Source organism: Notolepis coatsorum (genome assembly GCF_963971535.1).
Source record: "Notolepis coatsorum genome assembly, chromosome: 8".
NCBI lineage: Eukaryota > Metazoa > Chordata > Actinopteri > Aulopiformes > Paralepididae > Notolepis > Notolepis coatsorum.
Window position 1 is genome coordinate 42,016,943 of NC_140172.1, and position 19,319 is coordinate 42,036,261.

Sequence of the window (19,319 nt, forward strand, 5' to 3'; positions counted from 1 at the left end):
CTGGTGCTGGGCAAATATCAAATATATATAACGCCCAACACACACATATTTCCTGCTCAACAACTTTTTAAATTAAAGTCAGACAAACATTTTTATATTTTGATCTAGATACTATAGGTCTTAATCCAGGCTTAGAGACCTTGCAGCTCTGGCCGTACAGTATGTAGGTTACTCAAGGTTCTTAGTTCAAAACCCAGCCATACTCACCATACTCTGGTCTGAGCTTAGCTCCAAGCCAAACAAAAGAGAAGGTCACCATGATTAGCTTATCACACACGGCAGATGACCAGTAACTAGGTAATTAACTCCAAAAATACAGATTTTAAACAAGACAGGTAAGATTGATTTCAAAACATATTTATTGAAATATTGATTAGAAGCTCATTTCAATTCAGTGCCCCACTTGAAGCACACAAACATGGAAATGTTTCAGAGTTGTTGTTAGATACAGATACAATTTATACTATACTTGTTACGTTTTTTACAGGTACATGGTATTTGGAGATATTGAGAAAATTATGATTAAAACAAAAGGTTAGTCCCCTTTGATTCTGAGGTCATAGATAGAAGGACATAGATAGAAAGTCATAGATAGAAGGACATACAGTCGATAGGTCAGATAGAAAGTCATAGATAGAAGGTCATAGATAGAAGGACATAGAAAAACATAGATAGAAAGACCGAGAAGGACACAGATATAAGGTCATGGTCACTTGAAAGAATGTTCAAATATCCTGATGAAGCCTAATCTCAATGACATGTAAATCCATGTCATCACAAATAACAATTATTTTGAAACAAATTGGAAAATCTGTTAGTTAGTTAGGAATTATAATTGATCTAAGTAACTGATCGCAAAAGGTTGAAATGGAATACATTCTAAATGGATAATGGATTATGCAACTTTCATGACAATTGCAGTGTATGATAAACAGTAGGGTTGAGCAACATGCCCAAAATATCATATCACAATATTTTTGACAGAATAAGGGTATTTGATGGTATAGTTTTCCAGTAAAAGATTACAACGTGATATGACATATTTCTTTTATGTCTTTATCTTTATCTTTTAATACAATTGTCATGGTCTATTTTATTTAACTTTTTACTGCAATACTGCTGCAAGCAATTTTTTTTTATTAACTTAAAAATATACTGTATGTATATTTTAGCAGCGACCAGCAGCTCTATAGGTTGCACGGTTGGTTTGTCAGTCGGTTGGTCCAGAAACCCCACCTTCTAGCAGCCACAGGTTCCGGCATAGGAGGCTGAAATTTGGCATGGAGGTAAATGGTAAATGGAGGTGTGTGAAGGTGTGTGTGTATTCATGCTAATGGCTAAAAGGGGAGTGGCAATGGGAATGGCCTATCACAAAATGTGCGCTTATTGTTACGATATGTGTATATCGTGGACGATATTAAAAATCCATACCTTTGCATGGATCCATGACGGTATACCTTCCAGCCCTAACAAACAGCGCACACATTAGTTATGTGAGGTTTATCTAACTGCAAACTCATCTGAAAAAAGGTCCTTCATTGAGTAATGGATAATGTCTACATGTTGTCGCATCACAGTGCTATATGCAGATAGTTAGTTAGAATACAAAAAGCTATAACAGGTCATTGCATAGTTATTCCGTTTAAAATAATATATGCAGCAAAATAGCAGCACTGTATAATATACTTCATTTAAATGCTTATCAAAACAGGTTAAAAAGAATGTAGTACACAAATTAAAGTGCCATAAATAATGATAAAAGACCACATTCTGTAAAATTTGTTATTGAAATGCAAAAGGACACTTCATAAAAACAATAAGAGGCTGTTCCCCACAGTGATACTTTATCACAGCCTACAAGGCATGAATGCTGATTTAGCTAGAAGCCTGTCCATGATGTAAACCTCACACTGCACTCTTAACGCCCGTCTTTCTCTTGGATCCCGAGGGTCAACGAAACACCAGCCCTGTCCTCTGGGAACTATTAGGACGTCCTCACAGGAAATACTTCTGAGAAGAAGAAAAAAAAAAAAAAGCACATATCCACCAATCAGAATCCCCTTTGACAAACCAGTAATATTATTGCCCTTTTTCCTTCCTCTCTCCCTCCATTAGCTCACTTGCAACACGACGGCAGCCACCACAGCGAGGATGGCCAGGAGAGCCATGCGTCCCATCCAGCCCAGGTCGGGGTTTTTCAGGATGAAAAAGCGTGCCCAGCCCAGTTTCTTGGCGGTGTGCGGAGGGTAGCGCATGCCGTTGACCCCCTCCATCTTCAGCTGCTTGATCAGGCAACCTCGGAGGTGGCTCAGCTGGTCAAAGCTGAACTTGCCATGGTAACAGCCCATACCGCTGTTTCCTGTAGAGGGAGAACAGCACAGAGGAAGTGTTAAGAGGGTTAGAGCTCACTTATAGTATGTGTATGAGCTAGAGAGAGAGAAGGATAGGGAGAGATAAGGATAGAGAGAGACAGTGAGTGAGTGAGTGAGTGAGTGAGTGAGTGAGTGAGTGAGTGAGTGAGTGAGTGAGTGAGTGAGTGAGTGAGTGAGTGAGTGAGTGAGTGAGTGAGTGAGTGAGTGAGTGAGTGAGTGAGTGAGTGAGTGAGTGAGTGAGTGAGTGAGTGAGTGAGTGAGCGAGTGAGCGAGTGAGTGTGCATGTGAGTGTCAGTACGCCAGACTAGTCTGTACTCACCCACTCCACCGAAAGGCAGAGCACTGACAGAATAATGAATAAGACAGTCATTGGCCAGTAATCCTCCACTGGATGTCTCATCTATCATCCTCTTTATTATCTACAGAGAAGGAGGGAAAGGGAACAAGAGTCAGATCTAGACTTGCGTACAGTATCACAAGGGAATACTGGTACAGGCCAGGGTTCCTGCATGTTTCAACCAGTTACATTTAAGACTTTTTAAGACCTTTTTAAGATCACTATGAATAGAATTGAATACCTATTTCACGGCCATACTGGCAGAAATAGAGGGGAACAGACGGTTATTACCGTACTGCTTACTTTACAACTCCAACATGTCCCCCCAAACACATTTTAAACGCACAGAAGTTATCATAACATATCGTAACATAGTTTCCGGTGTTGCGGCATGTGACGGCACCAGGGATGTCACGATATGACATTTTGATGGTATGGTTATTGTGTGAGGAAATATATCGGTTTTCGCGATTATTCTATTATTAAAAATATATTTGATATATATATAAATCAGTATCTTCTTTTTGAATAAAATCGCCTTTTTCTGCATCAGGATTGTTAAAGATAATTAGAACACACACAGAGGCAGAATGTCTTATAGCAGACAATAGTATTTTTATATTTCAGCTAATGAAGTGAAATATTTATTATCATCAACTATGATAGTTATGGTGTAACGTTTGGCTACTTAATATCACTGAACGTTGTGCAGTTTGACCATAACGTACAGAGAGAGGGGGGAGAGAGAAAGAGAGAGGAGAGAGAAAGAGAGAGGGGGGAGAAAGAGAGAGAGGGGGAGACAGAAGGAGAGAGAGTGGGAGAAAAAGAGAGAGGGGGAGAGAGAAAGAGAGAGGGAGGGATAAAGAGAGAGAGGGGGAGAGAGAAAGAGAGAGAAAGATAGAGAGGGGAGAGGGGGAAAGGGGGAGAGAGGGGAGAGAGAAAGAGAGAGAGAGAGAGAGAGAGAGGGGAGAGGGGGGGAGAGAGAAAGAGAGAGAGGGGGGAGAAAGAGAGTGGGAGAGAGAGAGAGAGTGGGAGGGGGAGAGAAAGAGAGAGGGGGAGAGGGGAGAGAAAGAGAGAGTGGGAAGGGTGGAGAGCGGGGGGGGAGAGAAAGAGAGTGGGAGGGGGAGATAAAGAGAGTGTCTCAGGTTGAGCTGGAGAGCAAACTATTCCAAAGAGGCCCATCTCTGACTATGCTCCGCAAAATCAAGGAAAGTAAGTGTAGGCTGGAGAGTATTATTCTTAAAGGGTGAGTAGGCTATTAATGGGATGGTCTATCCAATCCAATCCAATCCAACTTTATTTATAAAGCGCTTTAACAGCCACAGGGGAACAAAGTGCTGTACAGAGGGAGCATATTAAAAACTATAAGCAGCACTAAAAATAGATAGAAAAAAAACAAGAGTACCAAAAAGAGAAAAGAAATAAGGTAAACATAGGCAGCAATACAAATTTAAATAGATCAGAGTACTTAAAAAATATTTAAAAGCAAAGGACACAGTAACAAAACGATACAACAATAACACAGTAAAACAATAAGATCATAAAGTCAACAAGCTACATGGTGTCGAAAGCCAGAGAGAAAAGGTGGGTCTTAAGGAGGCCCTTGAAACGGGGCAGTGATGAGGCCTGCCTAATCTGCAGCGGCAGCTCGTTCCACATTTTGGGGGCGACAACGGAGAAGGCACAGTCCCCCCTGAGCTTACGCCTAGTTGTAGGCACTACTAGGAGCAGCTGGTCAGCTGACCTGAGAGAGCGAGAAGGTGTATAGAACTGCAACAGCTCAGAGAGGTAGGGTGGGGCAAGGTCATGAAAAGCTTTAAAAGCAAATAAAATAATTCTAAAATGAATCCTAAAGCCAGTGGAGTGAGGATATAATCGGTGAGATGTGCTCATGTTTTGGCCAGCTGCCTCAACTGGAAAAAGCTCGATTTGCCCACGGCCTTGATCTGGCTGTCAAATTTAAGGTCTATGTCGTTCTTGCTTCCCCAATTCTTATGAGTGACATAGTTAGTACACTAGTAGTGCATTAGTATTACATACAAATAAAATCTTTTTCTTTTTTATCCACTTTTTCTCCCATTTTTCTATATTTTCTCCCATCCCAATTTCGTATCATCCAATTCAACCCTCCCCTGTCACGGACGCTGTTTCTTGCCTCCCACAAGCCGGCTGCAATGTGGACTAAGTCATACATAGCACAAGTCCCCTCCGGTACTTGAGGTAACAGCAGTCGCATCTTTTCACCTGCGCAGCTCGATCTCTCAGTGGCGAGGAGTAACGCGTGGGAGGCTCACGCTGCCCCCGACACTTCCTGATTCTACTGCGCAGGCGCACCAACCGACCTGTAGGAGTCGCTGTCCACAACGCCCGATCCCCACCCTTCAGTTTCCCTCCCCGTAATACGGCCGATGTGTATTACTGTGGACGACCAGCTAAACTGAAAGCAAATGTGGAGCGCTGGACATACAAATAAAATCTTAATATTATTCTAGATGTGTTGTTTTTGTCTTCTTTTTATGCGAGGAAACACCCAAATACCTTGTAATGTATGTGTAAATGTACTTGGCCAATTAACATGATTCCCATTCTCGTATTGTTATTATTGCTTTAGAAATAGCAGGGATACACATAGCGGGGAGCCTTTTTAGCCTTTAGACTTCAGAGCATTTCACGTTAGTTGTCCTGATTTATATATATATATTTTTTTTTAATTACCCCTTATCATCTGGTCACCCTGTCTCTACGGGTACCTTGTTGTCAGGCGTGAAGACGTAGAGGGCCAGAGGTTTCTCTCCCTGGTTGATGAACTTGATGGCCTCGTCCAGTCCGCTGACCGGCAAGATGGGCAGCAGTGGACCGAAGATCTCCTCCTGCATCACCTTCGCCTCTGGCTTCACATCCCGCAACACTGTTGGGGCTGGAGACACCATGAGCACACTGAGTGTTGAAGGAACCAGTGCTTCTTTAGCTTACCCTGGGACCCATTAACCAGTACCCCTAAATGATCTTACCCTGGGCATTAACCAGTACCCCTAAATTATCTTACCCTGAGACCCATTAACCAGTACCCTAAATGATCTTACCCTGGGACCCATTAACCAGTACCCCTAAATGATCTTACCCTGGGACCCATTAACCAGTACCCCTAAATGATCTTATCCTGGGACCCATTAACCAGTACCCCTAAATGATCTTACCCTGGGACCCATTAACCAGTACCCCTAAATGATCTTACCCTGGGACCCATTAACCAGTACCCCTAAATGATCTTACCCTGGGACCCATTAACCAGTACCCCTAAATGATCTTACACTGGGACCCAGTACCCCTAAATTATCTTACCCTGGGACCCATTAACCAGTACCCCTAAATCATCTTACCCTGGGACCCATTAACCAGTACCCCTAAATCATCTTACCCTGGGACCCATTAACCAGTACCCCTAAATGATCTTACCCTGGGACCCATTAACCAGTACCCCTAAATGATCTTACCCTGGGACCCATTAACCAGTACCCCTAAATGATCTTACCCTGGGACCCATTAACCAGTACCCCTAAATGATCTTACCCTGGGACCCATTAACCAGTACCCCTAAATTATCTTACCCTGGGACTCATTAAAACATACCAGTACCCCTAAATAATTACAAATCATAATGTAAGAAACATTGAAATACACATTATATGACACATGTTAGGGACATATCATCATCATCATTAGTAACTACTAACTAGCCACTTCTATGGATTGATCTCCATTCGTCACACGTAATATCGCAAACACCACAGGTCAGATGTTGATTAAACATATGGATCTCACCCCTCTGTTCTGCCATTTACAAAATGACCCTTAATTTGCCCAAATCTGGGCGATATCTAAGACAGTGGTTCTCAAACTGTAAGGCTTGTGTTCCCCCTCTTAGTACCTTTTTCTACCAATTGCCCCCTGGACCGGCTTCACCTACCCTCTCGTATCTTTTTTACCGCTGTGTTAGCGTGTGTGAATACACACAGGCCCTCGGCCCTCTAGATTGCTCACGACGTGGGAAATAGCGTCATGTTTAATGTTGGAAAGGAAAGGTGATATTCATTCAGCATTATTTAATCAGAATATGGATTTTTATAGAAATGATTGTGTTGGTGTGTCTGATACAACTTCAAAGGTCTTCTTGTGTGCCCCCTGTAGAACTCCTAGCCACTGTGTTCTACTTTTTAAAACATTACACTGATTGGCCTGAGGGGGGCACTACATCCACCATTAGTTCATCTGTCTGGAGCGATATCTCAGACACCACTGGGACAATTTGCCTTGCCACATTAACATTATTATAGGCTGAATGGCCTAACTAAGGGCATGCGTCCACCTAGCTCACATTTCCAGCTGAAAAACGCTGGCAGTGCGCCGGTAGTTTTGGGATGAAGCGCATCTTGTAGCGAGATGACAGAGAGAAAGAAATCTAGCGACAGCCATATTTTTATCGTATTTTACTGCCACGGTTTTGCACATATAGCATATTTTAATACACTTTATTGTATATTAATTATATATATAGTTATTGCCTGACACCACAGTTCGCGCTTTGCTTTTTATTAGTGTATTCGTGTAGTTATTTGTATTTGTGCCCTCATACTGCTCCTGTCTCTTGTGGGCAGACAGGCAGGCAACTCCGGTGTCAGGTTACAAACAGAGTGGTAGATATGACTGGCTGTGATTGGTTGTCTGAAAATGCGCTCAGCGCATCGCTCTGAAAAGTTCAGAAGTGTTAAAGAGCTGGGTGCGGCCGCACAAAAAAACTGAAAGGCGCTGAAAAAAGAAGCCGACTGCAGCGCATTTCCTATAGGCGGCAGCATGTGGCCGCATACGCTCTGTCCTCATTGGGAACAATTGACAAAAGACGCTTGCGCCCAGAAATATGCGGCAGGTGGATCCAAGCCCTAAGGGGGCAACAATGTCTGTTTTCAATTCCTACACACATTCCTACACTGGCTTCTGATAAATGTTACAATCTCTCTATTATAGATATCACATTTTGATCTATGACTCATTGTGGCTGTCGAAAGTAGTAGCCATACCTATGTAGCATTCTAACTCGTCATTTTCTCCTCCTACGGCAATGGTGCTGTCTTCCGTCAAAGCCATTATCCTCCTGAAGTGGCGCTGGTTGATGATGCGTCCAAAATCAGGGCAATTCTTAGGGTTTTCTGTGTAGAAGTCCTGAGTGAGGAAATATAGGCTAATCATTAGTGCTGCTGGCTGCAGATACATCCACACATCTCCCATGCTATAGCCATGCTTGGTGGTGCTGTCCCAGTTCTACTGGTACCGTTTACCTTGATGGATTTCTTGACCTCTTCTATGACACGGTCCTGGATGCTGGGCTCACACAGGATGTAGTCCGGAGCGATGCAGGTCTGACCGCAGTTAGTGTACTTCCCCCAGGTTATACGCCTGTAGAGTATGGTGGGCAGAGAGGAGGAGGGAACGGTGCGATAGAGAGATTAGGCAAATAAATACACAGATTCCAATGGAAACCTAGAAGAGGTGGGTTAGAGGGACAGAGAGGGAAGGCAGTGGGAGGGAAAGAAAGAAAGAAAGAAAGAAAGAAAGAAAGAAAGAAAGAAAGAAAGAAAGAAAGAAAGAAAGAAAGAAAGAAAGAAAGAAAGAAAGAAAGAAAGAAAAAAGAAAGAAAGAAAGAAAGAAAGAATCAAAAAGAGAGAGAAAGAAAGAAAGATCCAGAGTTGAACAATGCTCTGACCTGCATGCTATGCTAAGGTCACAGTTCTTGTCGATGTAGCAGGGGCTCTTGCCACCCAGCTCCAGGGTGACTGGGGTCAGGTGTTTGGCTGCAGCCTCCATGATCAGCCGGCCTACCATGCTGTTGCCAGTGTAGAAGATGTGGTCGAACCGCTGGCGCAGCAACTCCTGGGTCTCTGACACCCCTCCAGTCACTACCGGGTACAGCTCCTGACACAGAGATGAGTGCACACATTCAGGTAACAATATGCTACATGCAACTCCTGACACAGGACAATAAATACCTATATAATAAATACACGTGCTACAGAGACCATGTATTAGTCAACGTATGAACTCGTAAAAATAGATGCATGATAGTATATAAAAGGTAAAAAGGTGGATAGACTGAGTTTAGGTGGGTTTACCCTTCATTACATGACTATTCATTTACAAACCAAGTTTAAAGGAACGCGCCAACATTTTGGGAAATACACTTATTTTCCATCCAGAGTCAGACAAGAGGATTGATATCAGTTTCATCTGTGTGTCCAGTAGCCTCAGAGATGAGGTCCAGGTGCATGCTAGTCTAGCTTAGCACAATGACTGGAGCTAGCCTAGCTCTCTCAAAACTGAAGAAATACAACTTCCAACAACTCCAAAACTGATGCACAGAAATGTATCAACATTCTCATCTGACTCTGGGGAGGATGGAAAATAATTGTATTTCCCAAAATGTTGGAGCGTTCCTTTAAACTTGATTTGTAAATGAATAGGCAGTCATGTAATGAAGGGTAAAGCCACCTAAACTCAATCTATCCACCTTTTTACCCTTTACAGTATATACTATCATGCATCTATTTCTACTAGCGATGGGAGTGAATAATAAATTACTCGACAATGTCTTGACTGACACACTGTGTTGTGTGTGTGTGTGTTTGTAACTCTGTGCAATATTTAGTTATTGCTGCTGCCATGCCCTTTAAGATGCGTTCTAAAAATGTATTTCCCTAATACATTCAGAGTGCCCAAATCCACAGGATTCCCACTACTTCCAACTAGACTACACCACTGGAATGATGGATGCATACATATAGTAACGGTCGGTAACAGCTTAATTTTTATTAATATTCTATGACTATGAAAATACTGTATCCTGTAGGGCTGCAACTAATGACTATTTTGGTAGTCGACTAATCTGTCGATTATTTTTTCCGATTAGTCGACTAATCGAAAAACAATTATATATTAAAAAATATATATATATATAATTTTTTTATAAAAAAATTTGCACTACCTATCTTTGTGAAAGTGGCTTCTCAGCTCTGGTCCAGCTGAAGACAGAGCAGAGGAACAGATTGGACATTGAGCATGACCTCAGAGTTGCTTTGAGACTCTTGTCAGGACCAAACAACATCCCCAGTTATCCCATTAGTTCCCCCAAACTTACTGTCGGTCTGTTATGTTAAGCTAAGAAGTCTTCAGCTGGCTGGACCAGAGCTGAGAAGCCACTTTCACAAAGATAGGTAGTGCAAAAGAATATATAATAATAATAATAATAATAATAATAATAATAATAATAATAATAATAATAATAATAATAATAATAATAATAATAATAATAATAATAATAATAATAATAATAATAATAATAATAATAATAATAATAATAATAATAATAATAATAATAATAATAATAATAATAATAATAATAATAATAATAATAATAATAATAATAATAATAATAATAATAATAATAATAATAATAATAATAATAATAATAATAATAATAATAATAATAATAATAATAATAATAATAATAATAATAATAATAATAATAATAATAATAATAATTTTTATTTTTAATTTTTTTAATGACTCATCGACGCAACAATTCCTCGTCGACGATTTTTTATAATCGGCATCGTCGATTATGTCGACTAATCGTTGCAGCCCTAGTATCCTGTCTACCTTTTTATTTACATGGGCTATAATATGACTGTATTATACAACACACCTTGTCTAGATAGAGTGGAAGCAGTTCCTCCATGACCTTTGAAGTGTGAACACAAACCTCCGAGGGTTTGACCACGGCTGCGTTGCCTAGAGAGGGAGGATGATGAAAGTACATTTCACAACATGGAAACACATGGAAATGTGTTGGAAAAGGTCTTGTACTTAAAGGTAGAATCTGTAGTGCCGTCAAACAGTAACCTCCCGGGAAAAAGTGCACCTCTTGATATTGCACGTTGTTTACATTTCTTTGTTTTGCTCTTATGTGTGGGTTGGAGTTGAGGCTTGCTGGCCACACATCAGGTTCTGCCAAGAGAGGTCTGGAGGAATTCACAACATAATAAGTTACTATATGGTTATAAGACTTATTATACTGTGACTTCTCTTGACAGAACCTGAGGTGTGGTCAACAAAATCAACCCCTCTCCACTATCGGATGAGAATGTTGTAAGCAGCCATACCACAGGTCTCCACAACACTGCAAGCAGCAATACCGGGCAAAGCTATGCAAAGCAAAGCAATTGGTCCATTCCGAACAGGCACTGCGCTAGTGTTTAAAAGTTCAAAGGCTTTCTGGCTTTAATCATGATTGCAGACAATGATAATAATGTTATAAATGGTCAGTTTTATCCTCTAATTCTCTACATTTAAGAGGCAAAGTAACCCTAAAGTAATCCAATGTAATCAGGTTACTGTGTTGGGAGTAATCCATTCAATTCCATTATGAATTACAACTGTAAGTGGGTAATTATTAGTCATCTCTAATGGAAAAGTAACCTTCCTGGACGCGCGTGCAGTGTATTGAACATAAAGATTGACTTGTAACCTACTGAACACATGTAAACCCGAATCTAAGATCTGATAGGAAGAGCGTCGACAGGATAAAGTCCAGGCCAAGGCAAACACTCACGCCTCTGTGGCATGGGCCTGGCCTGGTGAGCTTGGCCTTCAAATGAGGGATGAGGGAACTGTATCAGTTCACACACACTCTCTCACCGTTCACACACACTCTCTCACCGTTCACACACACTCTCTCACCGTTCACACACACTCACACCTGGCAGCTGCCCGGTACAACCACATTCTGCCACTGTTGGCCACTGAGCAACTCCACTGGAGCAGTTAGGGGTTTAGTGCCTTGCTCGAGGGCACTTCTGAAGAGAGGGCACTTCCCACCCAGAGTTGTACTGCTGGCCCGGGGGATCGAACCAGTCTGCCCTGCCCACCCCCACACCTCTCAGCCCCTCAACTCGAGCAACCCCCTCCCTCCCCCCAACTGCCCCCCCCCCCCTCTCTGGTGCAGCCTGTCTGCCCCCCGCAGCTCGAAGACCCGCCCCTCCCCCCAACACCTGAGACCCCCACACAGTGTGGCTCTCTGCAGACCAGGTGAGTATACAGCTGAGCAAGTTACATGCAGGCAAGGCTGCGGGTCCCGATGGGGTGAGCCCAAAGGTACTCAAAACCTGTGCCTCTCAGCTGTGTGATGTGCTCCAGCACATATTCAATATGAGCCTGAGGCTGCAGAGAGTCCCGACACTGTGGAAAACCTCCTGTGTGGACCCTGTCCCTAAGTGCCCGCGTCCCAGCACGTCCAAGGACTACAGGCCGGTGGCTCTAACCTCTCATATAATGAAGACCATGGAGAGGTCAGTCCTGGAGCAACTCCACCCGGTGATCAAACCCCACCTAGACCCACTCCAGTTCGCCTACCAGTCCCGACTGGGGGTAGAGGATGCTGTCATCTACCTGCTGAACCGAGCATACACTCACCTAAACAAGCCGGGAACACTGTGAGAGTCATGTTTTTTTTACTTCTCCAGTGCTTTTGATACCATAAGGCCTGGCCTGCTGGGTGAGAAGTTGGCAGTGATGCAGGTAGAGGCCCCCCTGGTGTCCTGGGTTGTTGACTATCTGACGGGCAGACCACAGTATGTGCGCCTACGGAGCTGTGTGTCAGACAGACTGGTCAGCAACACCGGGGCCCCGCAGGGGACAGTCCTCTCTCCCTTCCTCTTCACTCACATTTTTACCCATTCACTCACACATTCACACACCGACGGCGGAGGCAACCATGCAAGGTGCCAACCTGCTCATCGGGAGCAATTAGGGGTTAAGTGTCTTGCTCAAGGACACATCGACACACTGCCTGGGAGGAGTGGGAATCGAACCGGGAACCTCCGGATTGCCAGACGACTGCTCTACCTCCCGAACCACTGTCCCCCATGATGACTCTGCGATAGTGGAATGTATAAAGGACGGTGATGAGAGGGAATACCGGGAACTGGTAGTGGACTTCGTCACATGGTGCGATAAAAACCACCTGCAACTAAATGTGGCGAAGACCAGGGAACTGGTTGTGGAGCTGGGGACGAGGAGGAGTGCACATGTGACCCCCGTTTCCATCAGGGGAGTCGATGTGGACATGGTTGAGGAGTACAAATACCTCTGTGTGCACATCGACAACAAACTGAACGGGTCAAAACACGCAGAGGCACTCTACAAGAAGGGCCAGAGCCGACTCTACTTCCTCAGAAGGCTGAGATCCTTCAATGTCTGTATAAGGATGTTGAGGATGTTCTACGAGTCGGTGGTGGCGGGCGCCTTCTTGTACGCTGTGACCTGCTGGGGCAGCGGACTGAGAGCAGGAGACGCAAACAGGCTGGATAAGCTGGTCAGGAAGGCCAGTAGCGTGGTTGGGGTGGAGCTGGACTCTCTAGCGATGGTGGCGGAGAGGAGGAGCCTTGCTAAGCTCCAGGCCATCAGGGAAAACCCCTCCCACCCACTATACACAGACTTGGCTGACAGGAGGAGCATGTTCAGTGCTAGGCTAACAAACACTCCCTAAATGTAGCAACGGTCCTTCACAGGCACAGGAAGTCCTTCATTCCGACAGCCATCAGACTTTACAATGCATCAATGTGCATCACTGAGCAGTGAGCACAGGGTGACACTGTTACAATCTTCCTGGACTTTTACTTTTAAAACAACACTGTTCAATATTACACTTACTGTAGACTTCTGTAGACTAAGACTTCTGTATATTTTTACTGTATATATTTTACTGTATATTTTATTCTATTTTTATTCTTAGGTAATTTGTTTTGTTATTCTTATTTGTGACTTTTTTCTGTCTAAATGTCTAAATGTTTAATGTGAGCGATTTGTAGTGTCAAATTTCCCTCTGGGTGATTACAGTATTTCTATTCTATTCTAATTCGTAAGCTTAGCATTGTATTGTATTTTATCTTAGTACTTTTTATCATGTCTATTTTATTATCTATTCTATTTTATTCTATTATTATTTGTATTTTTTGCACAATCAAGGCGGGCATGGCCACCTTCATGTCACTATGTCTCGTGTATGTATGTGACGAATAAATCTCTTGAATCTTTTTTTTTTATCCACTTTTTCTCCTTATTTTTTTTCTATTTTTCTCCCATCCCAATTTCGTAATTCCAATTCTTCCCTCCCCTGTCTTAAACGTTGCTAGACTATGCCTCCCACTGGTCGGCTGTAGTGAGGATAGAAGCCTTGCATCACGTGTCCCCTCCGGTACACGAGGAGGCAGCCTGTCGCATCTTTTCACCAGACAGCTCGAACTCTCAGTGGCGAGGAGTAACACGTGGGAGGCTCACGCTGCCCCCGATACTTCCTGTTTCGGCGTCACCCAACCGACCTGTAGGAGTCGCTGTCCACAACGTCCAATCCCCACCCACCGGCTTTCCCACCCTCTAACACTGCCAATTGTGTTAGTATGACGGCCGGCCAAGCCGGTAGCAACGCCGAGAGCTGGGCACGATACCAGCATCTCCTGCGTTAGTGGCGAGCGCCTTGCCCACTGCGCCACTCAGCCGCCAAATCTCTTGAATCTTGAAAGCGAAAGAGGAACAAAGCCTATCCTTGGCGGCTTTGAGCACAAAGTCTCTGATATGACCAATTCTCCGAGTGCAGGCATACGCACACACAATTACATACAGTACATTCAGACACATGCTGATAACATACACACACATCAACACCAACACACATGCCAACACACACAGACACACACGCGCGCGCGCACCCGCACACACACACACACACACACAGCCTTTCACACCAAGGCAGCTGTCCTATGCCTTTGATACTATGGTTGTACTGATGTAAACAGCTCCTCTTTCATGGACTCTTCATGGACTCTTTCATGGACTATTGCCTCAGACCCAATAATGACTGGCTGAGAGGAACGTTATGCAATGCTTGGATAAAGAGGACCATGGGGAGGGGTGATCACGTGACGAGGGTTAAAAGATGATCCCATGAAATAAATTATGTTGACATAATTACAACACACACACACACACACGCACGCCGCACACACACTGCCAGACTGTTGACCGGAACCCGCAAGAGAGACCACATCACCCCTGTCCTTGCCTCCCTTCATTGGCTCCCAGTACGCTACAGGATAGATTTTAAGGTTCTCCTATTTGTTTTTAAAGCCCTTAATGGTCACACACCCTCCTACATCTCAGACCTCCTATCCCCCTATTCCAACACCAGGTCCCTCAGGTCAGCCGATCAGAGGCTCCTGACAGTCCGGAGGTCTAACCTCAAGCTCAGGGGGGGCCGTGCCTTTGCTATCGCAGCCCCTGACAGCTACAGCACTTTGGTTGACACGCGTCATGTGAAATGTGCTTTATAAATAAATTTGATTGATTGATTGATTGACTAGAGATGCCACAGTGAGGAAATGTCCCCACCGGTTAATAAACTCATGACAACACCGGTGTTATGGCAAATAATGTAATCGCTGTCTGCCCGAACACCAGTTAACACCGGTAACACATTGATCCCCCCATCTCTCTCACACACACACACACACACACACACACACACACACACACACACACACACACACACACACACACACACACACACACACACACACACACACACACACACACACACACACACACACACACACACACACACACACACACACACACACACACACACACACACACACACACACACACACACACACACACACACACACACTGTCATCCTCTTCCTACCAGCAGCGATGGCTCCTATCAGAGGCTGAAGAGTGACAGCCCAGGGGTAGTTCCAGGCCCCGATGATCAGCACCACGCCGAGGGGCTCCGGCTGGATGTACAGCGTGTCGGAGATGGTCAGCAGATTCCTCTCCACAGGACGCGGGGCGGCCCACTCTTTGAGATGCTTGATAGCCAGGAGGATCTCCCCCTCCAGACCCAGGGTCTCATACAGCTGTGTCCCCACTTCACTCTAGGGGAGTGGAGAATCATGTACAAATGTATAGTGTGATGTTGTCAGGTGAAATAGGCAAACAAGTGGAGAGATTCAACCAGGGAGACACGGATCACACTCACTTTATTGAGATCTTTCTTGATGGCATCTGCGATCTCTTTTTGTCTCTCCACGATGAACCGCTGGAGGTTCTTGAGCTGGCGGATCCGGTGATCCAGCGACTTGGACCTGCCGGTGAGGAAGGCTCTCCTCGCACGCTCCACCGCTTTCTGCTCGCTGGACATTCTGAAAGCTGAAAGGGACCCGTTTTAACTAGGGATGTTCGATAATTGGCTTTTTTTTATACCGATATTGTCCAACTCTTAATTTCCGATACCGATATCAACCGATACCGATATATGCAGGGTCCCCCCCCCCCCCAAAATGGAATAATTTCAGGTAATTAACATTACATATCTCTTGTCGTGGAATTAACACAACATTATGCATACTTTTGACAATAAATAAAATAAGAATGTGTTCTTACTTGCTTGCCTGGGTAATTAAAGGTTAAATATATATATATATATATATATATATATATATATATATAAATGTAAACCGATACCGATATTTTCCGATATTACATTGTAATGCCAATATAGGCCGATAATATCGGACATCCCTAGTTTTAACCCTTTCACTACCACACTACCAAAGGGTTAAAACCCTTTCACAATACAGAAGGTTAACCCTTTCACTGCCACACGACAAAAGGTTTAATCAGCTGCAATGCTCAACTTGTATTGTCTATTACTCCTTGGGCTACTTGTTTAGGGAAAGCTGAGAAGCGCTTATTCTATTATGAACAATGCAGTGTAAACAACAGCTAGAGAACAGGCTTGGTAAGGGTAATATGAGAACTTTACGCTGACACTTTCAATATGATAAAGTCACGCAAATATAGTATTATGTCTATTGACCTTAGCCTACTATTACCCTCCCCGTGTTGGGAGTAGTTTCACAACTTTTGCAGTTGTTTGCTGGTAGTTCAACTAAATAACTTTTTGTTTGCTATTTTGAAGTGTATTTATGTTTTAATGTAGTCCCACACATTACTTCTTCCACCCTAAATCATCTGTCATCTCTAATTTGTGTATTCCAGTCCTTGGGTGTGGTCAATCCTTGAACCACTGACTTGACCTCTAAAGGTTTACCCATTGACCTCTAAAGGTTCATGTTAAAGTGGTATGTAGTCTAGTTATGCTGGGTCTGATTACATTGAAGTTGGCAGGCTTTAAATTTGAAGGCACATAATCTTCATACATTTTTGCCATGTTTTATATGGAAAATATTTTTCTTAATTGTGTAATGGGTTCATATGATGGGTTCAGATGAATATGAGTAAAAAATACAATATTTCCTTTGGAATGTAATGTTCCCTGAAATTAAAATACTCAATTAAAGTACAAGTACCTTGAAATTGTACTGTACTTAAAGGGATATTTCACTTCACTAGAACTTTCAAGAATCAGCAGTCTTACTTATATAAAGTTATCTACAAATAAGCTTACGACCACTGCTGTCCCTGGTGTGTCCACTGTTCCTCTCAGGTGTCAGGCTTCTCATTCACTTCTATTAATGTTGGGGACCTGGTCTAAATATCATCCTTGTAAAGTATAAACAAACTACTGCTGTGACGATTTCAATAAAGCAGGCATTTCTGAGTCAAAGATATGTGTTTGTTTTAGCATTTGATGTGTTTTTACAGACTTATGACCTTTGAAGAATAAAAGCAGATCCGGTCAAATTGTGTGCTGTGTATCTTTGCCTTGTATAGAATGTTGAGAATGTTACCTATATGGTCACCTGCTGCCTTGTTGGAGGAAAGATTCGAAACATTATGTGAGAAGTTGGCAATTGATCAAACTATACCTCAAGTGAGAAATAGTTCCAATATAATGTCAATATTAGCACATAAAAAAGAAAAGAAAGTATACCTTTGAAAAATATGTTACACAAAATATTGCTATATTGTTTGTTTATAATTAAGAAGTATTATATTTAGACTTGGCCCTCATAATGAGTTAAGTGAATGAGGAGCCTGACACATGGGAGGAATGGTGGTGTTGACAGTGGATGACAGGGACAGTAGTGGTCGCTGTATCTGTGATGAAGAAAATTAAGAAATTAAATTAAATTAAAATAAATGAAGAGAGAAAACTCACTAACCTTCTTACTGTCTTCTATATCATGCACTCTTCCTACTATACTATACTAATATGTCTTTACTATATGCACTCAACATTGTTTTGTTGATTTGATCATTTCTACAAAGTAGTTGTAACTACGTATTTCCCCTGGGTGTAGTTTAGTTGCAAAACGATGCTTTCAGATCAACTTTCACAACACTGTACACAGCATAAAGGATGTAAAATTACGAGCACAGGTATGTTATGTTTATGTTTATTTAGGATCTCCATTAGCTTTTGCACTTGACAAACGCTATACTCTTCCTGGGGTCCGACACTTAAAACAATACAACAATATTCAAGACATAAGTCAGACATCATTAATATCATCCACTAGTACCTATGCTGGGGAGTGTCATACACGGACCTTGGCTGATTTGGCTGCAATTACGTCTACAGAATGAACTCCGCGCCAATAGTGTGTATGAAACATGAATCATTGTAGGCTACAGCTTTTAATTTTGGCTACTGTATGTTGTTTTTACAAGTGGCCTGCCTATCGTCATCTGGGGCAAAAAGTTACATTGTAACTACGGGTTTATAGCCCAGTACAGTAGCCCACGACCTTTTACACAGTTAGATTGAACACATTAGCGTTTTAAATTAGAAGTATAACAACTGGTTTAATGCTTACCTGAATAATTTTAAAGGCGATGAATTAGTTGCGATCCTTGCGATTCGAAGGCTATGGCACCTTACAGACGCTGTGGAATGATTCTCAACCTCGGTTTTTTGATAGAAAGACAGATCCGACTGTCTCCGTTAGGTCACACCCCTGGAGGGGCAGGGCCACATTTAGCTTCGAAGGAGCACGTTGATTGGTCTGTGTATGTGTCTGTCAAATGTCAACAACGCTATTGTATAACAGAGGCTAGAGCTGATTATGCTTGGACATAATATTTGGCCGAACTAAGAGAAGCTGAATTTGAAAACCCTCGACAAGAAATGGGTGCAATAAGGCCAACTAGTAAGGCAATCAAAACCAGTGTCAGGATAATCCATCTCCATGTCTACTCTAGCTCTATCATTACTTGACATTGACAATGAACCGCATCTTGAAGATTGGCAATTAAACGTTGGAAAATGGGTAGGCCAGGCCTACCACATAGGATGTTTGCTTAATAATAGATGTGGCTATAATATAGGCTTTCTCGTCGAGCTCCCAGTACAGCTCCAAAGTATTCATTAGCTTCTTTGGGCTGCTAACACCATAACTTTGAATGAATTCACTTAAATTAAAGCCCATGGTAAGGCCTCTCCACCTACAATGCTGCCATCACCTGTCCATCTAAAGGGGAATGGAAACATTAGAAATCAAAGGGATAATTTCAAATTAATTTATATTTGTAAATCAAATG

The 19,319-nt window shown here is 42.8% G+C and overlaps 1 protein-coding gene across 1 annotated transcript; it reads right to left on the minus strand.

The window, feature by feature from the left end:
• Positions 1-378: 378 nt before the first annotated feature.
• On the minus strand, positions 379-18,727 carry aldh3a2b (aldehyde dehydrogenase 3 family, member A2b). The gene is made up of 11 exons (XM_084320081.1): positions 18,596-18,727; positions 15,853-16,022; positions 15,517-15,748; positions 10,463-10,548; positions 8,468-8,676; positions 8,043-8,160; positions 7,785-7,926; positions 5,460-5,626; positions 2,692-2,791; positions 2,121-2,359; positions 379-2,010 (listed from the first exon to the last, which is right to left on the minus strand). Exons 2-11 carry the CDS (start codon positions 16,012-16,014, stop codon positions 1,996-1,998), a joined length of 1,470 nt encoding a protein of 489 aa, XP_084176207.1. The 5' UTR covers positions 16,015-16,022; positions 18,596-18,727; the 3' UTR covers positions 379-1,995.
• Between the last annotated feature and the right edge of the window lie 592 nt (positions 18,728-19,319).